The sequence below is a fragment of the Trichomycterus rosablanca genome, chromosome 3 (assembly GCF_030014385.1).
Source record: "Trichomycterus rosablanca isolate fTriRos1 chromosome 3, fTriRos1.hap1, whole genome shotgun sequence".
Classification (NCBI taxonomy): domain Eukaryota; kingdom Metazoa; phylum Chordata; class Actinopteri; order Siluriformes; family Trichomycteridae; genus Trichomycterus; species Trichomycterus rosablanca.
In genome coordinates, this window is record NC_085990.1 from 44224615 (window position 1) to 44251512 (window position 26898).

General features: G+C 39.2%; 2 protein-coding genes across 6 annotated transcripts in view; both read right to left on the reverse strand.

Moving 5' to 3' along the window:
- Positions 1–1038: 1038 nt before the first annotated feature.
- On the reverse strand, positions 1039–11663 carry rcc1 (regulator of chromosome condensation 1). Its single transcript, XM_062992150.1, has 10 exons — positions 11564–11663; positions 6233–6435; positions 5903–6090; positions 5567–5746; positions 4641–4737; positions 4430–4552; positions 4177–4323; positions 2606–2725; positions 2356–2508; positions 1039–1819 (listed from the first exon to the last, which is right to left on the reverse strand). The coding sequence occupies exons 2-10, from the start codon at positions 6414–6416 to the stop codon at positions 1644–1646; spliced, it is 1368 nt and encodes a 455-aa protein (XP_062848220.1). The 5' UTR covers positions 6417–6435; positions 11564–11663; the 3' UTR covers positions 1039–1643.
- A 10469-nt stretch (positions 11664–22132) lies between these two features.
- Positions 22133–26898, reverse strand: part of phactr4b (phosphatase and actin regulator 4b) — an 81262-nt gene continuing 76496 nt past the window's right edge. For all 5 annotated transcript variants that reach the window (XM_062991355.1, XM_062991358.1, XM_062991356.1 and 2 more), the window contains 4 exons: positions 26353–26414; positions 24429–24566; positions 24263–24339; positions 22133–23186 (listed from right to left, as the gene is read on the reverse strand). In XM_062991355.1, coding sequence (XP_062847425.1) covers positions 23171–23186; positions 24263–24339; positions 24429–24566; positions 26353–26414 — 293 coding nt within the window. In that variant the 3' untranslated portion in view covers positions 22133–23170. The remainder of the gene's footprint in view (positions 23187–24262; positions 24340–24428; positions 24567–26352; positions 26415–26898) is intronic.

Below are 26898 nucleotides of genomic sequence, written 5' to 3' on the forward strand. Positions count from 1 at the left end.
TACACCGATCAGTCATAACATTAAAACCACCTCCTTGTTTCTACACTCACTGTCCTTTTTATCAGCACCACTTACAATATAGAAGCATTTTGTAGTTCTACAATTACTGACTGTAGTCCATCTGTTTCTCTGCATGCTTTGTTAGCCTCCTTTTCATGCTGTTCCTCAAATGGTCAGGACCACCACAGAGCAGGTATTATTTGGGTGGTGGGTGATTATCAGCACTGCAGTGACACTGACATGGTGGTGGTGTGTTAGTGTGTGTTGTGCTGGTATGAGTAGATAAGACAATAACACCTCACTGTCACTGCTGGACTGAGAACAGTGCACCAACCAAAAGTATCCAGCCCACAGCGCCCGTGGGCAGTGTCCTGTGACCACTGATGAAGGTCTAGAAGAAGACCAACTCAAACAGCAGCAACAGATGAGCGATCGTCTCCGACTTTACATCTACAAGGTGAACCAACTAGGTAGGAGTGTCTAATAGAGTGGACAGTGAGTGGACATGGTATTTAAAAACTCCAGCAGCACTGCTGTGTTTGATTCACTCATACCAGCACAACACACACTAACACACCACCACCATGTCAGTGTCACTGCAGTGCTGAGAATGAGCCACCAACTAAATAATACCTGCACTGTGAGGGTCCTGACCATTGAAGAACAGGGTGAAAGCAGGCTAAAAAAGTATGTAGAGAAACAGATGGGCTACAGTCAGTAATTGTAGAACTACAAAGTGCTTCTATATGGTAAGTGGAGCTGATAAAATGGACAGTGAGTGTAAAAACAAGGAGGTGGTTTTAACGTTATGGTTGATTGGTGTATAGATTACATTTTCCACACTGGATGCTTTGATTTATAAAGAAATTGTAATGCAACAACAAAGATATTTAAATAGATTTAAATGTTAGATACACGGCTTGCTTCTAAAATGCTATGTTCTTGTTTATTAGCAGAATGTTTAAAAATGATTGTGTTTGTTCTAAAGAAATTCTATATTCAACTTATTAATTAACAGTGAAAAAAAGATGTCATGGAAAAGATTGAAATTTTTATTACACTTCCCACTGGGCCAGCACATTGTGGATGCAAACAGCAAATCTTTCAAACTTTAGGAAAAAATAACTTGATGTTGCAATATTACAGCAATTTCAAATGATCTTCTCTGTAGAAATGAACAAATTGTAGCTGCAGCCATTAGAGAGTTATTGCTCTGACCAAAAACAAACGTTTAAAATCCCACTGCAGGAAATTGAATAAGACCGGTTTAAACCATCAAAACACTTTGCAGTACATAGTCACATGCTAACTTAGCTGCCAACCCTCTGCAATAATTAGTGATTTGCATTAAAAGAATTAAGAAACATGCCAAAAAAATCAAAATGAAAACCTAGTTTAAAAATACTTTGATCATGATCTACCATAAGAGATCCAGTGAACACTTAAGCTCTCCACCTAGTGGGAGAAAGGTTTAATCAGATCCAGTCCCACCCAGCTCCTCACATATCTCCAATCATACACAACCAGCAGTACAGGTATACCTAGTACCCCCCCAGATTTCCCTAGCAACCCAGATCAAGCTATGGTTTTAGTTACCAGCAACACAGTAGTACAGTTCGGCAACTCAGCACTCAGGTTTAATATCAGCTCTCCTGCTTGTCCTTGACCAGTAAGACTGTGTGCTGCCCTCCACTGGAAACTGAGAGAACAGTCCGGTTCTCCAACTGCTTGCCGGCCATCTCCACGGGACTCCATGCATCATCCTCATCTCCTGTGCCAAGCTGCAAGTTGGTGCCCATGCCCCAAGCATATACAGAGCCTGGCATACAAAGAATACATATGTTTGTTTATTAGGATTTTAACGTCATGTTTTACACTTGGTTACATTCACAACATGACGGGTAGTTACTCGTTACACAAGATTAATCAGTTCACAAGTTTTAATGTCAAACACAGTAATGGACAATTTAGTATCTCCAATTCACCTCACTTGCACGTTTTTGAACTGGAAGGAAACCGGAGCACCCGGAGGAAACCCACGCAGACACAAGGAGAACATGCAAACTCCACACAGAAAGGACCCAGACCGCCCAACCTGGGGATCAAACCCAGGACCTTCTTGCTGTAAGGCGACTGTGCTACACACTGAGCCACCGTGCCATCCGCTGGACTAGTAATCAGAAGGTTGCTGGTTCAAGACCAATCACTGCCAGGTTGCCACTGTTGGGCCCTTGATCCAAGACCCTTAACCCTCAATTGCTTAGATTGTATAAGGTCACAACCGTAAGTTGTTTTGGATAAGTGTTCGCTAAATGCTGTAAATGTAAATAGTAGAATAACCAACAATCCACCAACCTTCTTTAGTGACAGCATAGCTCACAGATGCCCCACAAGCCACCACACAGGCACCACTAATTCCTTTAACTGCTGTAGGTTCACTCATTTCCTCAGCACCCTCTCCCAGACCCAGACGCCCATATTCAGCACGACCAAGACTGTACACCCTCCCTGGAAGTAAACATTAAGTTTATTATTGTACTAATCCAAACAGATTAATCCAAACAGATTAATCCAAACAGAAAATGTGAAATTCAAGTGCAGTTACCTTCAGAGTCCAAGCAGACGGTGTGGTGTTGCCCACCAGAGAAACCGACCCAGGTGGTGGTGGAATTTTTGAAGGCAGTCAGCTTTACAGGAACAAAGCATGTGTTTGTGCTTGAAGTGCCTTCAAAACAAAGTATAAATGGGTTTCAGTCACACAACAAGCTGTGGTTCAGACTGCGAAACAAAAGCTAGTGACAAATAAATAAGAAAAATGTAAGAATAAGAAAGGTTCTTCAAAAAGTTTCTACACTTCTTTTAAACTCTACTTATTAAGAATTTCAAAATCACTTTTCTACAGTCAACTTCCGATGCATTTTTCTCAGCGTCATACCAACTTTGTAATGCCATCAAATAATTTTTTGATTGAACGTGTAGCCACTGATGCACCGCTGCTTTCACATCACCACCACCACATGAAAATCTTCTTCTTCTTAAAGCTTCTTTAAGCGTCCAAAAAGGTGGAAATCAGATGGAGCTAAATCTGGACTATAAGCTCTCAGTCACAATCAATTACTACTCCTCCCACCCTTACAGTTCCCAATGAAAATATAAAAGTGTGGAAACTTTTTGAATAGCCCTCGTAAATTGTGAATGCTGAACTGGTTTTGCTCAGTGTTCGTCCAGCTTACTGTTCTACTTTACTAGGGCTGGCTCAATACCACGTTTTTTATGTCCGATACAGATACTGCAAATTGAGTATCTGCCGATACCAATCCGATACGTCATTTCTCCTCTCAAACAACTAGAAGATGTGGACGTCAATCAAACAAGATGGACCAATTAGAATTCACGCAGAGTTGAGATTTTCCGTTAAAGTTCTGTCACGTTTTTAGATGATTAAACCCTGCTGGATTTTGAAGAGAATGTCTGTGGCTGAACGGGACATGGTGTAGTATGTTTTATTTCATAACACTAATGGATTAATCGTTGAGGATGTGAGATCTCCAAGCCGGGACAAGACTTATCATTAATAAAGCAATTTTTATTGTGTTTAAACAGTGTGTTTTGATGTGGCAGTAGATGATTTTTTTAAATGCTAAAAGTAGATCAGTGTGTTTTAATTTCTGAATGGCTGTTGCAGATGAGTTGTAGATCAGTGGCACATGTTAATGATGTCATCAGTTGCTGAGTGAGCTGGCAACAAACGGCACGCTGTTGAAACGTAGCTTTGTGTGTTATTTGCTGTACGCACAAACAATGGCCTTATTTACATTAAGCAACAGTATCGGATCGGATTACACGTTTTTTTTTCTTGCGATATTCGATCCAGTGATTTGAGCCAATATCGGATACAGAGTATCGGATCGGTGCCAGCCCTACAGTTTACTATCATTCAGGCTCATCATTACGTTATCATTTTAAGAAAATTGTCAATTTATATCCTTAGTATAAAAAAAACAAACAAAAAAAAGTCTACTATTTTCAAAAAAGCAAATATTAATAATAGAATTAAAATTAAAACTTTACAATAGTATGTACACACAATGGCCTCAAACAAAATGTCCAAAATGACATTTTGCTGATGCATATTTGAAACAGTTTTATTCCTAGGGAATCTCAGGTATAACCTACCTAGTTGGTGATAGTTGGAAAGGCCAAAGCCATAGACATGACCATCTTCAGATACAGCAAAAGTGAAATACGCCCCACAGAAGACATCAACAAAGTGGACCTTTCCTCTAGGTTTTACCATGACCATCTGCGGCTCTAGTAACCTCACTGCCATGAAGGATAAAAGAAAAATTAAAAGAAAAATTAAGACAAATTCAAGCCTCATGGTTTGAAAAACTTTGTACACACACACAAAAAAAAAACGACAACATACTTAACCCCTTCCTGCCCCCTCGGTTGGCAAAGCGCTCTGGCACTCGACCCAGCTGGCCCTGCTCTCCACAGCCAGAGGTGTAGATATCCCCATTTAAAGTCAGCATTACCAAGTGATCATTGCCTTCATAGGAAGACAGTAAACGTGGACATTAAGTGACATGAGCAATCAATCGTATACTTTCATAATGACATACAGAACAAATATTTACCTGAAGCTATTTTAAGCACAGGTTTATCTATTAGGACTTGAACAGGCAGGGTACACTTTTTCATAGGCTCTAGAAGGCCAATGACACCGTTGTTATCCTGCAAAAGACGACAACTGATTTGCAATAAGCTGCTTTAATTTAATCTACACACCAGTTAATTTTAACATTTACCAAATAAATCACCACCAGAATCTCTCAGGATTAACTTCAGAAACTGAAGCTGTAAAAAGCTGATTTACACTGATCAGCCATAACATTAAAACCACCTCTTTGTTTCTACACTCACTGTCCATTATATCAGCTCCACTTACCATATAGAAGCACTTTGTAGTTCTACAATTACTGACTGTAGTTTATCGGTTTCTCTACATACCTTTTTAGCCTGCTTTCACCCTGTTCTTTAATGGTCAGGACCCCCACAGGACCACCACAGAGTAGGTATTATTTGGGTGGTGAATCATTCTCAGCACTGCAGTGACACTGACATGGTGGTGGTGTGTTAGTGTGTGCTGTGTTGTATGAGTGGATCATGAAAGGGGGATAAAGCATGCAGAGAAACATATGGACTACAGTCAGTAATTGTAGAACTACAAAGTTCTCCTATATGGTAAGTGGAGCTGATAAAATGGACAATGTGTGCAGAAACAAGGAGGTGGTTTTAATGTTATGGCTGATCAGTGAATAACGATTCATTTGCTAAAGAAAAGGGCTGCTGGTTCCTTACTTAATCGTCAACAAACTGGCATGATGATTAACCTAAATAAGTAAGAATTAAATTCCCAGCGGTGGTATCAGCATTACATTCAGTGATTGTGTGGAAATTAGACCCACAGCTACCCTGACCAGGATAAGTTATGGCAAAATCTGAAAATGAACTAGTACCACTTCAAAAAGACATTAACAGAACTGCTAGAAAATTGGCTTACCCTGAAAGATCCCCAGATGAAGACGGCACCATCTTCTGTTAGAGCAGCTGTGTGGCTATCACCTGCACACACCTGAACTACTTTCTTTGCTAGCTCTACCTTTCCTGGCACCATCTCGGAGCCCTCCTCTGAGGTATCTCTGCCCAGCGCACCCTCATCATTACATCCAAATGTGTAGACCTGCAACAGAAAGCAATTGTATCCATCTTCAAATCATGGTGACCTTCAAATGGTTCAAAATGCTTCAAGCTTTACTTCATATGAGTGCATTTCAGTCAGCGTATTGTTTCTATACATAGAAAAGCATAATGGGTAACAAAACAACTAAGAACATACATGTCCTGTGTCACTGAGGCACACGGTGTGCATGCCTCCTGCTACGGCCTGCACGATACCCTCTGGAAGAGTCACCAGGGCTGGTTTCTTCCGCTCGAGAACGTCCTCTCCCAGACCCAACTGACCTACATCCCCCTGTCCGAGCACTAGCACCAGGCCCTTCTCTTGGCCATGACTTCTATGAGACACTTCAAACAAACACACACAAATTCAATTAGCTTGATGTCAGAGGAGAAACAATAACTACATTGCAAAGTAACGACCACCACCCACACAAACACATTTAGGCTGTCCTAATTAAATAAAATGGACATTATCCCCCTGCAGTACCTTTCACTTTTTTCACAGCTGCTCTGTCCTCAGTCTCATTTTCACTATGCCTTTTTTCAGTTTTTTTCACAGGCGTCATGTTTTCAGTCTCGATTTCTTTTTGCCTTTTTTCAGTTTTTTTCACAGGCGTCACGTCTTCGGTCTCGATTTCTTTTTGCCTCTTTGCAGCTTTTTTCGCAGGCATGGCAGCTTGAAATCAAAACCTAAGATGAAATTAAGCACAAAATATCAATTACAGGTCTGATAAACACAACAAAAAAAGCCAAAACTTATGCCCCTTTGGTACTCATTTTCTGCATGACCTAGAAACATCAAACCGTGATTACAAGTAAAGAGCCATGTGTCATGCAAGTGTTGCTTTAAACCGACATGTGCAGATTGATGAATGATTTGCCCTAGTTTCCTTTTCTTGCTTACTCTTCTCCTGACCTTACAGGAAACTATGAAAAAGAATGCAGGCAACAATACACTGATCAGACATAACATTAAAACCACCTCTGTTTCTACACTCACTGTCCGTTTTGTCAGCTCCACTTACCATATAGAAGCACTTTGTAGTTCTACAATTACTGACGGTACTTCATCCGTTTCTCTACATAATTTTTTAGCCTGCTTTCACCCTGTTCTTTATTGGTCAGGACCCCCACAGAGCAGGTATTATTTAGGTGGTGGATCATTCTCAGCACTTTAGTGACACTGACATGGGGTGGTGTGTTAGTGTGTGTTGTGCTGGTATGAGTGGATCAGACACAGCAGCACTGCTGGAGTTTTTAAATATCGTGTCCACTCTATTAGACACTCCTACCTAGTTGATCCACCTTGTAGATGTAAAGTCAGAGACGATCGCTCATCTATTGCTGCTGTTTTAGTTAGTCATCTTCGAGACCTTCATCAGTGGTCACAGGACGCTGCCCATGGGGTGCTGTTGGCTGGATGTTTTTGGTTGGTGGACTATTCTCAGTCCAGCAGTGACAGTGAGGTGTTTAAAAACTCCAGCAGCATTGCTGTGGCTGATCCACTCATACCAGTACAACACACACTAACACACACCACCATGTCAGTGTCACACTGCAGTGTTGAGAATGATCCACCACCTAAATAATACCTGCTCTGTAGTGGTCCTGTGGGGGTCCTGACCATTGAAGAACAGGGTAAAAGGAGGTTAAGAAAGTATGTAGAGAAACAGATGGACTACAGTCAGTAATTGTAGAACTACAAAGTGCTTTTATATGCTAAGTGGAGCTGATAAAAATGGACAGTGTGTAGAAACGAGGAGGTGGTTTTAATGTTATGGCTGATCGGTGTAAATAAATCGTTTCTGACCATGGTGAGCCAGGGAGATGTCAGCCATACAGGACGTTGGGTCAAATTTCCAAACCCTATAACAATGTGTGTAAGAACACTGTTAATGCTTATTAAAGTGAAATTCAAAGTAAATAATTAATAAAGCACAGAAATAATCTGTATTATTCTACTGTAGCTGAAGAAGTTTTAAGATATTTGCAAACAAATAACAGTCTGGAGTAAAGTGAGACTCCACTATGACCTAAAAGTGTTTCCATAGTGACTCTAGATCATGTTATGGAAACAGAATAAACAAGTTGAGGGAAACAAGCTGATAGCCTGTTTGTTATTTTATATTTTCATTAAAGCTTATATTAAACACTTTTACAAAGTCAAATCATGCATTAAAGGCGTTACTTGTAGTCTAAAGCTTCAACGTGTCCATTCATTTAAGTTTAATTTTCAAGACGTCTCTACATTAAGTGCCATTAAGGACCTTGCCCCACCAGATGTCGCTGTGGAGCAGTACAAGACATGATCGATAATTAACAATTGCCTGCAGAACTAACTTTGTTGCACCTTTATCACATATGCAAATGGCAGCACTGTCCAGTACATTCCAAACATCTTCCTGAACCTGTTACATAAAGGCTTAGACTACTTCTAGCAATCTTTGTTTGGAAAGCATTGGGTCGGCCTATCTGCCTTTCTCTAATCAAGTGAACAGTAATACACTGTGCACATGTTTAAGGTGCTTTCAGTACTGAACTGTGGGGCATAATCATGTTAACAACATGTTAAGAGCAGCCAATAAAACAAATACATAGGCCTAGGTCAAGACATTCAGTAAACATCGTTTACGGTATGGTTGTTGTGCAGCTAACCATAGTCATCACAGTTTTGTTAGCCACGTAATGAATCAAGTCAACAATTATATACTGTTTATTTTGTTACTGGTAAAAAAAAAATTAATTAAAGATGAACATTCGAGGCTCGGTGGACAAGTTTGCCCTGATAAATGATTTTTAGCAACTTTTTTCAAGCAACAACCGTCATTGGTGAGTCTGTTTTCCTTTATTACAAGGCGTGTTATTTTGGCTGTAGGTTATTTATTTATTAGGATTTTAACGTCATGTTTTACACACCTTGGTTACATTCATGATGGAACAAGTAATTGCTCTTTACATAAGACTCATCAGTTCACAAGTTTAATGTCAAACACGGTCATTGACAATGTTAAATCTTCAATTCACCTCACTTGCATGTCTTTGGACTGTGGGAGGAAACAGGAGCTCCCGGAAGAAAACCCACACAAACTTCACACAGAAAGGACCCGGAGCGCCCCACCTGGGGATTGAATTTTGCTGTGAGGTGACAGTGCTACCCACCGAGCCACCCTGGCTGTAGGTTAAAGTACAAAAATCATTGGGTTTTAACTGCTCTGAAAGGTTGTTTTGGGTGTGTTATTACAGTTACAGACCACAATGATTGTATACTTGAAAACTTTGAATTTGTAATGTTATGCTCTAACTGGTAATACAGTGGAACCTTGACTTACGAGTGACCCAACTTACGAATTTTCCGAGATACGAGCCGTCACTTGGTCGATTTTTTGCTTTGTGATATGAGCCGAGATCTGAGTTACGAGCTCAGCTGAGTTTAGCTCACCTGGTCATCATGCCGTACAAGCAAGTGAAAGCGAGGAAAATGTGACGAAAAAGCCAAAAGTCAGTGAAGAATAAGATTAAGTGAAGTAAAAAAATATATATATTTTTAAAAAGTCGCAATTAAGCCTGACGATAAAGTGTAGCATAGTGTGTACATTAAATTTAGCAATATATTGTAGCATTAAGTGTGTAGTGAGTAAGTTAAGTGAGCACGAAATGAAACACTTCCCCAACTTCCTCCGCCAATCTCCGCCTCCGCCAGCATCTTCGTCTGATTTTCAAGGTAAATACACTTAATAAAACCAATTTATTTCTTTACATTCTCTTTTATTATGTATTATAATTTTTTTATACATTATTTGTTATTTATAAAGTACATTTTTCTTATTTATAAACACGTAACAAAAAAATCGGTGTGGTTTTTGGGGGGCTGGAACGGATTAATAGAGTTTCAATTCATTTTAATGGGAAAATTTGATTTTATATACGAGCAAATTGAGTTACGAGCTTGGTCACAGAACGAATTAAACTCGTAAGTCAAGGTTCCACTGTATACCAGTTGTGTGAGATGACAGGGCGGCACTGTTGCCTCACAGCAGGAAGGTCCTGGGTTCGATCCCTAGGTGGGGTGGTCAGGGTCCTTTCTGTGTGAAGTTTGCATGTTCTCCCCGTGTCCGCGTGGGTTTCCTTCGGGTGCTCCAGTTTCCTCCCACAGTCCAAAGACATGCAAGTGAGGTGAATTGGAGATACTAAATTGTCCATGACTGTTTGATATAACCTTGTGAAATGATGAACCTTGTGTAATGAGTAACTACCGTTCCTGTCATGAATGTAACCGAAGTGTGAGATGACATGCCGTTATTGGCATCCGGTCTGCACTAACTTCTGTTTTACACTCATCTGTACATACGTGACTTCACTGATGAGGTGCGTTTGAGTTTGGATTTATTGAGCAAGTAGGCTTGTCTTTAGTTTCACTGACGAGCCAGATATTGATAATACACAGTTTCTTGTGCCTCACCAGGTTTTCTGTGCCAGACGTGCCACTTTTTGTCGTTTATGTTGACAGACACTTGTACACTGACTAAGGCAACTGAAGCCTAGCGATTAAAGCACTGGACTAGTAAGCATAAGGTTGCTGGTTCAAACCCCACCACCGTCAGGTTGCCACTATTGGGCCATTCACCCTCAGATGCTTAGACTGTACACTGCAAGTCACTTTTAACTACATTGTCTGTTTTACTCCAAGGTGGTTCTGACGGAAACTTGTTTACCCACACAAGATTGAATCCTACAAATTGAGACCGCCGTGCCGACAATGCTGCCAATTCTTGGAAAATGTCAAGAACTCACTACAGACTTTATCACAGACTGGACTGAATAATGAAGAACTCCAATTGTTTACATTATTATTATTTTTTTTACTAGTTATAACTTTCAGTTCAATTTAATTTTGTGTTCATATGATGTGTAAATCCTATTTACTCCAATTATCCTCCAGACCATCCAAGGAGGATGGTTGGTGTTTATCCTTTCCACTGTTGCCCTCGGCTTGCTCAACAGGAGTTTTTGGTCTGATGGTCCTGGAATCTGTAAAGTTGCTTTGAGACAATGTCCATTGTAAAAGGCACTATACAAATACATTTGACTTTGGATAAAAGCATCTGCTAAATGAATAAAATGTAACTGTAAAGCTAACGCAGTTGAGACCCTCCTGAATGAAGTGCATCTGAACCTCCAGCAGAGAGCTCCACTGAAATTACTCATTATGAACTTGACCAAGACCAGCTGTTCTACCACACACACACACACACACACACACACACACACACACACACACACACAGGTGCTCAACACAAGTGCCAAACAAGTGTAGAATACAAACAGCTTCATGTGCACTTGAACTTGTTTTAGTAAAGAACCACCAACGATGAGTTTCAGACACAATCATACACACACACATGACCTGATTCTTATCTTTCCTCACTCACTCTGTGAATAGAACATACAGCTTCTATATTACATACTAACATTGTTTTACTAATTCAGCTAATATAAATACTTATACATTACAACAAAACCTATACAAACCTGTTAGTTAGCTACCAATACATTGTACAGTGAACATCCGCTGGTTTTAGTTTTTATTCTAGTGTATATGATTGTCTAAAGTAAAACATAGTTAGGGAAAGTTATATTTATAATAATTACAACATTTTATTTGGTACTAAATAAATACGACATTAAATAAAGTTCAAGTTAACCGTTAGCTAAGCGGCATGGCTCCTTAACTATTAAATCTCACCACAAACTATGCAAAACAACCCTTTAAAAGATTCCAGCATAATAAATTAGTTACATAATTAGAATAAATTCTTACCTTAAGGCTGAATATGGATAATAGTACACGCTGAAGCTCTGAAGGAGAAGAAACTAGTAAAACTTTCTGCTGAGCGTCCTGAATGAGCACACGCTTTCAGCGCCTTCACTCTTCCTTTATTGCTACGATGCTATACAGGCTCAGAACACATACCGCCTCCTACCGCAGCGGAGAAAAAACCGCACGCACACTTCAACCCAGAGCAGCAGCGGCTAAGCCTCAGGATGAAGTGTGATTATATACAGCATTTATTTGAAGCAAATTAATATGTTGTAAATAAATATGGTGTATATATATACACAGTACCAGTCAAAAGTTTGGACACACTTTTCAATTCAATTGAATGGAAAAGTGTGTCTAAACATTTGACTGGTACTGTATATACTGTATATCTCCATGACATTAAATATATATTAGGGCTGTCAAACGATTAAAAATTTTAATCGCAATTAATCTCAGAATTTCATATAGTTAATCGCGATTAATCGCATTAAAAAAAATCTGTGTTATTTGTTATAGACTTGTTATATGTTATAGAAAATAAGGATTTTTAAGTGAAATGTTACAGTTAAAATGGTGAACACATTTTATGCTAAATGTACTGATGTTAAAAACTGCTGGGACAAGAGAAAACTGTAAGGGAGTTTTATTCACTCACATACTAGGCAGTAATACTATCCAGCAGAGACCCCTGACTTCGTATATATGTCAGATTGTAGGTAAAAATTTCTCCATCAGCAAACATTGTAGATCAGCGGTGCTTTAGGTGGGATAAGGCGTAGTTATTGTAACAGACTTTTCTGTGGTTTTATCGTGACAATGGTTTGATGGACGAAGTGAGTGTGATACACGAAGTGAGTGTGTTTTGACCCTTTGGGGCTTCCATAGTTCATGGAATAGCATGCTTGACTCTGGCTGTCCGCTGTTTGGTACCGTAACAGAAAAAGTAATAAAGTGTTTTGCTCCTGACAACTTGTGAATATACCGTGTATCTATTTCTTTATTAAGAAAGTGCATCACTACGACGCTCGGTTACATTTGAGAAACGCTTATGGCGTCACATCAATGTCAAAACTATCGCGCGCAACTTTTAACATTTCGCGTGTGTAAATATCCCTCTCGCGAGCACAAAAAGAGGAATTGCGTGCACACTGATCATAAAATCGCTCTCAAACTGTCTTTTTCACTCTCGAATGTTGTTTTTCTGCTCGATTTCATTGTTGTGCGCGCGCGCGAAAGCAAATTGCGCTCGGCTGCTCTTTCTGCGCGAGAGAAGATTTTGCGCTCGCGTTTTCATAGAGGCGGTTTGGACAGTTTGGGGGCGGAGTCAGGGCCGGCTCTATGCACGCCTTACTTCCGGGTTCTCGTGTACGGGACAGATCAACTTCCGGTATTCAGACGCCGGTTGTCAACAAGCAGATATCGTGGCTCTCTCTTTTACACTTGTTGTCTTCAAGATTAACCTCGTCTGACGGTGAACGATTTTAAATGTACAACACCAGCTACATTGACAAATATGAAGGTAAGTACGTTTGCAAGCATTTCCTTATAACCATGCAGGTAGGCTAGTTGTAAACTGGTTAGTGGTTGTTTTGCTAGACTAGACAAACACTACATCTAGCTTGACAGACCAGTATTGAGATTTATGTTTTAGTTAGCTTTGAAGCATACCATTACAATTTCATTTTGATGCATCTTCTCCTTGCACAGTGTCAGGTATATATATATATATATATATATATAATGTATGTGTGTGTGTTTAATTCCCAGGTGGAGTGGTCTGGGTTCTTTCTGTGTGGAGTTTGCATGTTCTCCCTGTATCCATGTGGGTTTCCTCCGGGTGCTCCTCCCACAGTCCAGAAGTGTGTAAGTGAGGTGAATTGGAGACACTAAATTGTCCATGACTGTTTGATATTAATTATTTATTATATTAATATAATTTATATTAATTAATTGATATTGATGAATTGAACTGATGAATCTTGTGTAATGAGTAACTACCGTTTCTGTCATGAATGTAACCAAAGTGTAAAACATGACTTTAAATTCCTAATAAAACAAACTTAACATATCTGACTGAATATATTACCAATTTACCCTCAATCTTTTCATTAAGTGTAAAAAGTTTTGTTTGCCAATATATTAATGAGTTATCTTTTATTTATTATCAAATGTTATGTCAGACCTTTAAATTTTCATGTCATTTAATTAATTTGATGTTACAGTATTAACATGTCTTTCTCCAAAAAAAACATTTTTGTAGTAAATGTGAGGGTGAACTTGATTTTTTATTTTTTTTTTATGTTTCTTACGGCAGGTTATCAAGACATACTCATTACAGAATTTATCAGTGTCAAGCTGGCAGCAATATGCTGTTCAATTCAAAACCTTGTATCATGTTACAAAAGAGAAAAAACTGACTTTCATTTAAAGTTAAATGTAAAAAGATTTTATTTCAAGTCTTTAACACCATTCAAGTGGTCTATTCATCATGAAATGAATGCTAAACAACTGCCAGATTCACAAAACGTGAGAAACGGCAAAGGTGGAGATAAACTGTTTTACACACTAAATATGGACAAGTATTGAAACACCAGCTCATTTATTGTTTCTTCTGATATCGATCCATCCATCTATCACTGATCAGCCATAACATTAAAACCACCTCCTTGTTTCTACACTCACTGTCCATTTTATCAGCTCCACTTACCATATAGAAGCACTTTGTAGTTCTACAATTACTGACTGTAATCTGTTTCTTTGCATGCATTGTTAGCCCCCCTTTCACCCTGTTCTTAATAATCAGGACCCCCACAGAGCAGGTATTATTTAGGTGGTGCATCATTCTCAGCACTGCAGTGACACTGACATGGTGGTGGTGTGTTAGTGTGTGTTGTGCTGGTATGAGTAAATAAGACGATAAATACAGCGCCCGGTGGGCAGCGTCCTGTGACCACTGATGAAGGTCTAGAAGATGACCAACTCAAACAGCAGCAATAGATGAGCGAAGGTGGACCAACTAGGTAGAAGTGTCTAATAAAGTGGACAGTAAGTGGACATGATATTAAAAAACTCCAGCAGCGCTGCTGTATCTGATCCACTCATACCAGCACAACACACACTAACACACCAGCACCATGTTGTTGTCACTGCAGTGCTGAGAATCATCCACCACCTAAATAATACCTGCTCTGTGGTGGTCCTGATTATTAAGAACAGAAAGGAGGCTAACACAGTATAGAGAGAAACAGATGAACTACAGTCTGTAATTGTAGAACTGATAAAATAATCAAAGAGTGTAGATATAAAAGATGTTTACATAATAAAGAGGCTTTTGTTGGTTTTTATGCTTTTGTTTAACACAGAAATAGAGTATAAACTATAATATATATTTACAATATTTAAATGTACACGTTATTAAAAAAAAGAAAATTGCAGATAAAGGCGAGTGTTTAGCTTCATGCCTTGTCAAGTGGTCCAGTCCGATAGTTCACATGCAGGTAAAACACAGTAAACAGAAATGGACATAGCGATCACCGTGTCGAACAACTTATGCTCTTTTACCCGTCGAATGCAGCGTTCAACATGAACCCTGAGAATGTTCCGATCCACCTCGATCTTGTGTTTGAAAACGCAAACTCTACATATTCACCGCTATACGACATGTTGTGTTTAGAACTTTGCTGGGGGTTCTCACAAAACAGAAGCTAGACTGTCCGACTAAGGCTAAACGGAAACACGTCACAGAGCTTGCATGCATAGAGCCAATAGCATTCGCTGATAGAGCCGGCCCTGACTCCGCCCCCAAACTGTCCAAACCGCCTCTATGAAAACGCGAGCGCAAAATCCTCTCTCGCGCAGAAAGAGCAGCCGAGCGCAATTTGCTTTCGCGCGCGCGCACAACAATGAAATCGAGCAGAAAAACAACATTCGAGAGTGAAAAAGACAGTTTGAGAGCGATTTTATGATCAGTGTGCACGCAATTCCTCTTTTTGCGCTCGCGAGAGGGATATTTACACACGCGAAATGTTAAAAGTTGCGCGCGATAGTTTTGACATTGATGTGACGCCATAAACGCTGTCTTAATGAGAGATGCCGTGCACGGTTAAGCCGTGCGCGTTAAATTGAGATTGCGTTAATGCGTTACTATCGCGTTAACTTCGACAGCCCTAATATATATATATTTCATTTCCTGGCTCTCATTCAACTACTCTGTATGTGTTTCTGGTATTTACATTTCATTTTAATTTGTGCATTTTCAAGCACCAATTGGAATGCACCTGCACTTGCACTCACCCACTTTATTAGGTTCAGCTATACAAACTAATACGCACATTCCTCAATTATTTTTATTATTATTATTAATATTATTATTATTTCTATTTTATTTTTGCATTTTCTCCCAATGTAGCGTAGTCAATTTGTATAGTCAGTCAGCTTCTGTCTTAAATGGCATTATTTGTGGCCCGCCAGCTAGGGTGGCCAACCGTCCGGCTTTAGGTCGGACAGTCCGGTTTTTCAGCTGCCATTCCCCGCCCATGCAACGCTAGGACGGACACTTAAAAATCCTCCTTTTGGGGTGTAATGTCCTCCTTTTTGTGACTTTGAATGTGGCCACCCTACCCCCAGCACAGTCAAACAAAAATAATAAATCATACAAATTCAACATGCAAGTCCTCTTTTTACCAGATAGTGGCTGCAACACTGTGTAAATACGCATTCATATGAGCACTTATTGATATAACGAGATAAAAGTGACACAGGCTTTACAAACAATGATTAACAGGAACAAAATTTTATGTGACGTATTGTACTAAAACAACAACCTAAGAATTTCAGTGGTAGAGAAAACTGATGACCAGTAATAATTTAGAGAAACTCAGTGTTCCTGTGTTGTTCTCTTAGTACATAAAACTACTTTAACTTTTTTTTTCCGTAAATGCGCCCTAACTGTCTTTGAGTTTCTGAAAGTTTTACATTTTTGTTAGAAATTCAGATAGCTTGTTCTGTATGTTCTGATTTGTTTGTCTGAATGCTTACATTTGGTTACTTTGTTGTTTGCTGTGTGAAAATAAAATTATTAAATAACAGCGTATTTATATGCATATTTTATTGTTTAAAATAATGTCATCAGGGACTGTTGGCCCCGGGCACTTTCACATTATTACATATGGCCCTCCTTGAAAAAAATTTGGACACCACTGCCTTAGCGGAACCCTTTTTCACCTATGCACTCTGCACAGGCGCCTCTCTGTCTGCTAATCAGGGTCCTTACACAGTGTTTAAAGACCCCACCCACATAGTCCGGTCATTCAGCCCTAGCAGAAAACGTGTCTGCTGCTGACACTGCCAATTATACCCACTGGATGACGCCCAGCAGACTGGTGGTGACTGGTGATTTCTTATCTTTGTATGTTTTTTTTGCCATTGTGTCAGAAAATGTAAAATACGAAGACACTGTGAGTAAACATAAAACTACAACAACAACTGCAACTTGCAGTGTTCAATAGCTGGAGATCAGTCTGTGACATGACTAATGGAATTTTTACCTGCAGGTCTTTGCAGAATTGCTTTAATTGAGCAACATTTGTGGGCTTTTAAATATGAACAGTCAATTATAGGTAATGTTATGGAGACAGTTAATGGGATTCAAACCTTTTGTTGTATGCCATTCAGAGGCTTACTCTTGTTGCATAGACCAGCTGCACTTGAGCTGCAGATCATGGCATTGTTCTTAAAAACTCTCTAGTAAAAAGGAGCAGCCATTGTACAGCACCACTGTAGCCAAGAGGGTTAAGGGTCTTGCTTAAGGGCCCAACAGTGGCTGCTCTACCCACTAGGCTATCACTTTCATTGTATGTTTTTTCACAACCACCACCATGACCAATGATGCATGTGCATCATTTTTAGTTTTCAGTTCTGGTGCATATCACCTAAATATTTGAGAAAAAATGTCTCATCAAGTTAAAGCTGTGGTTGTGTTCTGTCAGAAAGATACAGACAAGTTAATTACCATCCTTTTATGGTAATATGTGGGTCAAAGCAGGACTAGACCTTTGTAATCGATGTACAAATATTCCAGTTAGCAAAGTTAGTGAATTGGTAACAAATGAGGTTATCATGACTGTGTATAAGGAGGATCCACAAAAGAATCAGTTTTTAAAGAGGAAGACATCAATTCTATGCAAAAATGCTGCAGAGTTATCTCAACCCAAACTCAACTCAGATAGACTGAAAGACAGTGTAAAGGTGGGATGTGGTCAGATGAGACCATATATTTGTTTTCTGAGTTTTTTGTGCCAAAGATAAAAAGGACCATCAAGACTTATCAGCGAAAGGTGAAAAAGCCAACATCTATCACGGCATGGTTGTAAAGGTATAAATGCCTGGCCTATTTCTGCATGGGCTAAACAGTGGGGCATCTTAGACAATCTTAGACACCGAGTGTGTGCTTGACTGGCCTGTCTGCAGTCTTTGAAAATAGTACATCATAAAGTGTAAAATCAGACAACTGTGATTGTTTATTTTTTTTTTATCTTTACAAACCATGTCATCCTGTTAAGGGGCAGCAGGTCCAACACCACCCAGAAATCGAATCCAGTCCATGTTAGGGCATCATTGAAAAGTCCACACTCACACCTAGGGGTAATAAATTGTAGCCACTTTATCTTCTGCATGTTTTAGAAGAGGAGATGTATCCAGATCACCAGGAGAAAACCCCATGATCTCTACCTGTTGCATCACTGCTGCGCTGTGCATCATTTTATTGGCAAATTACATAAATTGGTACATGTTTCATTCTTAAAATTCTCTTACAAAAAAGTAACGTCACCATGATTTAGCAGCCAGCGCCACTGAGTCATTCATTCAATGCAGATGGTCCAAGTGATTCAAAATGAATCAATTCCTCTGAACTGAATCAAACTATTATTGATTGCATAATGTGATTCAGACATATTTAGTAAGATTTTTGTATGGAACAAAGTTAATAGTTTTAGATTTATGTATAAAATACTTATTTAATTATTTTTTCCAATGTCCCTGCTGTAGATGTTCCAAGCTTTTATTTTTTTCACAGATGCAACACAAAAATGCAGATGTCAAACCAATTTAAACAGCAATACCACCAAAAAAAAAAAGAAAAAAAAAAAAAAGAAAAAAAAAAAAAAGTTTTTTACTAAATCATAAAAACACAACAGGCACATGACCACCTGCTTGGAGTTTGCCAAAAGGCACCTAGAGGACTCTCAAAACATGAGAAACAAAATTCTCTGGTCTGATGAAGCCAAAATTTAACTTTTTGGCCTGAATACCAAGCATCATGCCTGGAGGAAACCAGGCACCGCTCATCACCTGGCTAATGTCATCCCTACAGTGAAGCATGGTGGTGGCAGCATCATGATGTGGGGATGTTTTTCAGCAGCGGGACCGGGGTGACTAGTCCTGATAGAGGGAAAGATAAATGCAGCTAAGTACACCGAGGTCCTTGATGATAACCTGCTCCAGAGCGCTCTGAACCTCAGACTCGGGTGAAGGTTTACCTTCCAACATGACAACGACCCGAAGCACACAGCCAAGATAACAAAGGAGTGGCTTCGGAGAAAGTCTGTGAATGTCCTTCAGTGGCCCAGCCAGAGCCCAGACTTGACTGAACATCTCTGGAGAGATCTGAAATTGGCTGTGCATTGACACTCCTCATCCAACCTGATGGAGCTTGAGAGGATCTGCAAAGAAGAATAGGAGAAACTGCCCAAAAACAGGTGTGCCAAGCTTGTAGCATCATACTCAAAAAGACTTGAGGCTGTAATTTCTGCCAAAAGGTGCTTTAACAAAGTATTGAGCAAATGCTGTAAATACTTATAATGTTATATTTTTGTGTTTCAAATTTTTTTCACTTTGTCATCATGGGGTATTGTGTGTGTGTGTGTGTGTGTGTGTAGAATTTGTGAGAGAAAGAAACTAATTTAATCCATTTTGGAATAAGGCTGTAACAACAAAATGTGGAAAAAGTGAAGCGCTGTGAATACTTTCCGGATGCACTGTACCTATCTAATTTGTTTCACACTTAATTTGTTTCACTCCAAGATTCATCTTGTAACAGTGAGAGTCAATAATTTACTCATGTATGGTCCATAACAATTTTACTCTGCTTTAATGTGAAACATTGTGGAACTGCTTTGCCCTGTTTATACCTGAAATATAAATTGGAAAGTGTGATTATAGCTGCATGTTTCAAATAAATAAAACAACATTCTAAGCTTATAATGTTAATATTGCAGTAACAGCAATTGTGGGCATGGCTTGCAATTCTGTACAAAGACTGCTGACATCTGTGTTCATTTTTGCAATTTTTGTAATGTGTTGCAATTTGTACAAGCCCACAGTTCTGAGAACTGAAACAGGTAAAACACTGTAGCTACAAATCTGATCACTCCATCCAAAAATTCTTATATGCTTATATGACTGATGTGACCCAAGTGTAAGGGCATTACCAGTATTTAAAAAGTTGTGTGCAGACGTTATATTTTTCTCTTTTTTTTATTTATTTATGCAATTTAGCGTAGTCAATTTGTTTTCCGCTGCTGGGGGATCCCTGATTGCAGTCGAGGTGGGTATATTGCTGCTCACGCCTTATGCATTTTCTCCTCTTTTTCTCCCGACTTTTAGTGCGTCTAATTGCCTGAATGCGTCATGCTTCCTCTCCACTAATGCCGACCCCGGCTCTGATTAGAGGAGAACAAAGCTAACCCACAGCAGAGGTCGTAAATGCATCAGTTATGAGAGAGTCCCTATCCGGCTTAATGCCTCATGCCCCTATCTGAACAACAGGCCAATCATTGTTCATTTAGCTGCTCAGCCCAGCTGGCAGGCAGAACTGAGACTTAATACAATGTATTCGAGATCCCAGCTCTGGTGTCAGCGTGTGTTTTTACCACTGTGCCACCTGAACGGCTGTGGAACTCTTTTTTACCTATGCACCCTGCACAGGCGCCTCTCTATCTGCCAATCAGGGTCCTTACACATCGTTTGAAAACCCTATCCCCATAGTCCGGTCATCCCGCCCTAGCAGAGACGTGTCTGCTGCAGGCACTGCAAATTATGCCTGCTAGATGGTGCCCAGTCGACCAGTGGCAACGCAGAGTTTCAAACCAAAGAGTTCAGAACCTCGGTGCTGGTGTGCTAGCAGGATACCCCGCTGCGCCACCTGGGTGCCGCAGACTTTATATTGATAATATTTTGTTATAAAATTGCAGCTAACCGGCCGCTCAGGTGGCACAGCGGTAAAAACACACGCTGGAACCGAGCTGGGATCACGAATACATCGTATTGAATCTCAGCTCTGCCTTGCCAGCTGAGTGGCCACATGAACAACGATTGGCCTGTTGTTTATATGGGCGGGACTAAGCCGGATAGGGTCTCTCTCTTATGACCTCTGCTGGCTGATTGATGGCGCTTGCACAGAGATGAGAAAAGAGTGCTCTTCGGGTGTGTCCCTCCGTACACGCAGCTAAGCTGCACTGCACTCATCAAAGTGGGTGATAAGATGCATACGGCATGCTGCTAACGTGTCATAGGGGGCGTGGGTTAGCTTAATTCTTCTCAGTAAGAGCAGGGATCGGCATTGGTGGAGAGGAAGCATGATGCAATGGGGCAATTGGACGCGCTAAAAAGGGAGGAAAAAAAGGGAGAAAATGCATAAAGAAAATAAATAAATATTATTTATTTATATATATATATATATATATATATATATATATATATATATATATATATATATATATATATTAGGGCTGTCAAACGATTAAAATTTTTAATCGCGATTAATCTTAGAAGTTCATATAGTTAATCGCGATTAATCGCATTAAATAAAATCTGTGTAAATGTTATAGAAAACAAGGTTTTTTAAGTGAAATGTGAAAAGTGGACGTTTCTACACGAAGTGTTTTGACCCTTTTGGGGCTTCCATAGTTCATGAACTAGCGTGCTTGACTCCGGTATTCAGTGCCGTAACAGATTAAGTTAATAAAGTGTTTTGCTCCCGACAACTTGTGAATATAGCGTGTATTTATTTCTTTATTATGCAAGTGCATCCCTACGACGCTCAGTTATATTATTTTAACAAACCGCAAATGAACAACGGTGGCAAGTCCAACATTAAAACGTTGGTTCTACCAGTCAAGTCTCAACATGAACTAGAATTTGCGTTAACGGCACTATTTTTTTTAATCGCATTAAATTGAGATTGCGTTAATGCGTTATTATCGCGTTAACTTCGACAGCCCTAATATATATATATATATACTGTATATATATATATATATACTGTATATATAAATTGCAGCTAGCCCATGAACTATTTGTAAGTATTTCAAAAGCAGAAAACATTTATACAATTAAATAATAATAATAATAAAAACAACCTGAGTTGCAATATTAAACAGACACAAACCAGGCTGAACATATTCTTGTAGTGTTAGACAAAATTACCATTTTATGCTTAAAATAGCAATAGCAGCCTATTAATTTTAATATGTTTTAGAGACATTTACAAATAAAATTAAAGCACGCTTTACAACTGTCAGTTTAATCTAGGTAACAGATCAGTACAACAGAGCATGTTATTCTTGTACTGTACCATACACATTAAAATAAAGAAAAAGAGAAAATCCCAATAATTATTATTACTCTACAACAATTTTATTCATAGTGCTCTATCAGTGTGTGCCCTGTTTACACAGACTTTCATATAGATCTAAAAATATAATGTATCCTCATTGAGATAAATATGCAGTCCTATGTTTCAGAAACATGATTAAGATTTAACATTTAATCGACATGATTAAGCTCTAATATAAAACGGGGCTTAAAACGAGAAGATAAAATGTTTAAAGACTAAAATGCATGTGTGCTGACAAAAGCAGAAACAGACCTTTCTTGACAATGAGCTGAAAATATAAAAAAGAGGCATAAATAAAAGTGATAATTTCACCCAAACTTATTATTAAACCTTGTGCATTACAGTTCCTATATTAGAATTTCCAAATAATCCTAAAAGAAAATTACAACAATCTATACACACATACACAATTATTTCCAAGAGTTATCTATCTGTGCAGACTTCTGCTCAGTCTGCCCTCAGAAACTAACAATTATTATTTATTATTGTCACCATCGTCCTTATTACTAATATTTATTAAAGTCTTTACACTTCTCTAAAAGGGAAGAGGACTGTGTAATAGCAAGTCTAGTCATTTTGACCATTTTGTCCTTCACAATGCATGCTGTCAGCCTCAGTTCTTGTAAGAGAACGCTTACATGCATTAAGCTCCTTCATTAGCAGTCCAGGTTGGCACATGTCGAGCTCCCTCTAACGTCTGGGAGAAAAACTAAATGAGTTCATCAGTTCAGGGCAAATGACAGCAAGTCAAGGAAAGTTCTTAATTTGTTCCAGGTATCTGTACAGTACATTCACTGAGAGGCAGTTTGCCCGGGAGCACAAACACCCTGAGGTTCTTTTACTGAAAATTACAACAATGTCTCTAAAAACAGTTTCTCCACCTGCTGCCAGCGCTCAAGTGCTTCACACTTTCCACCTTGTGAAAGATGTTAAGGACGATGGAACCTGTGAAAAATGACCAGAGGAAATATTTTATAGCCACAATTGAATTATTCATTCATCTACAGTAACTATTATCTAGGAGTCTTGGTGGGTGCTACACATTTACATTACATTTACAGTATTTAGGAGACACTTTATAGCCAAAGCGACTTACACTTATTACTGAATACAATTATAGCAATTGAGGGTTAAGGGCCATACTCAGGGGCCCAACAGTGGTAATGGTGGGGTTTGAACCAGCAACCTTATGATTCTTTTTTAAAAATATATTGTTTATGCATTTTCTCCCCTTTTTCTCCCTTTTAGCACATCCAATTGAGTCATGCTTCCTCTCCACCAATGCCGATCCCCGCTTTGATTGAGAAGAACGAAGCTAACCCATGCCCCCTCCGACACATGGGCAGCATGCCTTTTCTGACACCTGTACAGCCCTCCTCTTCTCGCGCCTGCTTTCTGCACAGGCGTCTCTTCCGCCAATCAGAATCCTTACACAGCGTATGAAGACCCACCCACCCACACATAGTCTGGCCCCCACCCTGCAGATACAGTGGCTAATTAGTATCCGCTGCAGGCACCGCCAATTTGCCCGCTAGATGGCGTCCAGCCGACCAGCCGAACAATAACTCACAGGCAATTTCAGAGCCGTCAATTACATGATTTTGGGGAGTAAAAGGAACCTGGAGAAAAATCCATGTGGAAACAGGCAACACTGTTACTTATAAAACAAGGGTTCTGTGGGTAGCACTGTCGCCTCACAGCAAGAAGGTCCTGGGTTCGATCCCCAGGTGGGGCGGTTTGGGTCCTTTCTGTGTGGAGTTTGCATGTTCTCCCTGTGTCTGCGTGGGTTTCCTCTGTGTTCTCTGGTTTCCTCCCACAGTCCAAAGACATACAGTGAGGTGAAGTGGAGATACTAAATTGTCCATGACTGTGTTTGACATTGAACTTGTGAACTGATGAATCTTGTGTAATCTTGAGTAACTACTGTTTGTCAGGAATGTAACCAAAGTGTAAAATATGACGTTAAAATCCTAATAAACAAACTTATAAAACAAAAGAGCATAATGCTCTGCATTGCTTACCTTGTGTAAATTCTACTTTCTTCATGAACTTCCATCTCAGAGCTCTTGAACTCGTTTAGTTCTTTTCGGATTGCAGCCTAAACAAAACCCATTAGTTACCACATGCAAACACAGACAGTGCTGGTAAAGTACAACCAAATAAAAAAACAACCAAATCAGACAGTACCTTGTCAGCAGGGGTGAGTTTGGTCCATGGTTTGTCAGCACGTCGGTCGTAGTCTTGAGCATGCGTGACTTCTACGTACTCATGGAAGCGCAGGATCTTTCTGGCCTGGAGCTCAGCAACAGTTGGTCTTTGACTTAACTAATGACAAAACAAGAAGAGATATTTGGTGCAGTTTTCACAATCTACTCACTGTGTTTAAAATACACTGATCAGCCATAACATTAAAACCACCTTCTTGTTTCTACACTCACTGTCCATTTTATCAGCTCCACTTTGTAGTTCTACAATTACTGACTGTAGTTTATCGGTTTCTCTACATAACTTTTTAGCCTGCTTTTTCAGGACCACTACAGAGCAGGTATTATTTGGGTGGTGGATTACTCTCAGCACTACAGTGACACTGACATGCTGGTGGTTTGTTAGTGTGTGTTGTACTGGTATGAGTGGATCAGACACAGCAGCGCAGTAATTGTAGAACTACAAAGTGCTTCTATATGGTAAGTGGAGCTGATAAAATGGACAGTGAGTGTAGAAACAAGGAGGTGGTTTTAATGTTATGGCTGATTGATGTACTGTACAATACAATACAATGCAATGTATTGTGGCTAAGTAAGCATATAAATACATACAGTAAATAAATAGTTTGACTATGATGATACTGAAAATATCAATATCACACTAATGAATTTATATCACACACAAATAAGATTGTATATCACACGCTAATGCATTCACTAGTTCAGTTAATCAACTGGAGACGACTACATTGGAAGCAAAAGGGGAGGGAAAGAAGACTATTCTTAGATGTATTCTTAGATGTAGGAATAGACTCATCATGTGTTCTAATAGAACCACTCGGTATGACCATCTCAAGGACCAGGCAACATTTTTAACAAGTCTTGAAAGGTATTTGGGTCTAATGATTGGTGGGTAGAAAATCGTATTAGGGCAAAGTAAAATGAAGGTTGCATAATTATTGTATTGATTTTTCAGTTTGTCAGTCTACTAAATACAGCATACTAAATATGTCTGCCTCATTAGTACACTACCAGTGGTATAAGTACATATTGTACATGTGGTATGCAGGCTGGATGCAGCCAGAAATTGATTTAAGTTGGTTGGTTAAACAATGCCCAGCAGTCTCAACAATGTATGTAAGTGTGCATGGCTGAAAATCACACGTAGGTGTAGGAGTGTGTGTGTGTGTGTGTGTGTGTGTATATGTATCCCATGTTAAGAACAATTACAGTAAAAAAAACAACCCATAAACTCTTTAGTAGCATTAAAAAGGCTAAGGATGTAATAAAATAAATATAATATATAAAATATAATATAATTATGTAAATATACACAAAACATGCCTGCCACAGTCATTAAAACACTCATTGGACTTAAGTGTTTTAGTTGCCTATGAGAAACATTTGGGAGAACAACACAAAGATTAATATCCTCCAGTGGTAAACAAGATGGGTTTAAAACAAAGTGGGCATAGCATTTGCTTTTTTGTGCAATTTATAGTCAACTTCTGCAAAGACTGGCCCTGCATGACTAGTAACCTTTTTAAATTACCTTCAGATAAATGTACTTTAAGTGTACAATATTTAGTTGTCTAGTTGAAGTGAACAGATTGTGCTATGTTTATTAAAACACTTTCCTTCGTTCACATGCTGGATGTATGCATGCCAGATCAACAGTTATGACTGGTCTGTCCATCAAACTTTACAAGAGCACAAAACTCATACCTAATGCCTACTTACTTATTTAATATAATTATATAAAGCTGTGGCATTTGTTTTTGAAAGCAGACAGTTTTTGCCACCATACTGACCTATAAGGGAACTGCAATGAACACGTTTTACCCAGACAGGTTTTAAACAAGATCACAACCTGCTTTGCAAAAATGTATTAAAACACTAAATGTTACCTTTCTGGTAAGTCTGCGTTTGATCTCCCGAACCTCTGCCTGTCTATCTGCTTCATTCCTAGCTGGAGAGAAAGGAGATAAAATGAGAATGGGAAAAAAAAGAAAAAAAAGAAATGGGGCGTAAGGGTTGTTTTACCCTTAACAATGACTAAAACACCACACAATCAGTAAAACTGAATACAATTTACATGACTAAAAATAATCAAGCTACGTAGCAGCAGTTTTAGATGTGGCATTGAGCACTTGGGTGATGCAGTACTAAAGTACTCTAGCACACTACTGCTGAGATCTGAGGATCTGCTGTTCCCAAGCCTGAATAAGGACAGGATATTTGCATCATGGGGGCATTCAGCGTAAAAACTGTTATGCAGACCAGATTTGCTGTGGCAATCCCTAATATATATTTAGGAGCAATTGAAAGAAGAAGAGGAAGAAGAAAAAAGTTCTAGATGTGGCACTGAAACAATGAGCTTTTTATCCACTAGAGGTGCTACAGCTCCCTTTTATGCTTTAACACCCTAAAGAAATAATAAACTTATTAGGGAA

Coding starts and splice junctions, on each gene's coding strand:
- rcc1 (XM_062992150.1), bottom strand. CDS start 6,416: ATGCCTGCGAAAAAAGCTGCAAAGAGGCAAAAAGAAATCGAGACCGAA. Junction 5,747..5,902: donor GCCTCAGTGACACAGGACAT/GTATGTTCTTAG, acceptor TTTCTGTTGCAG/GTCTACACATTTGGATGTAA. Junction 2,509..2,605: donor CGTCTGCTTGGACTCTGAAG/GTAACTGCACTT, acceptor GTTTACTTCCAG/GGAGGGTGTACAGTCTTGGT.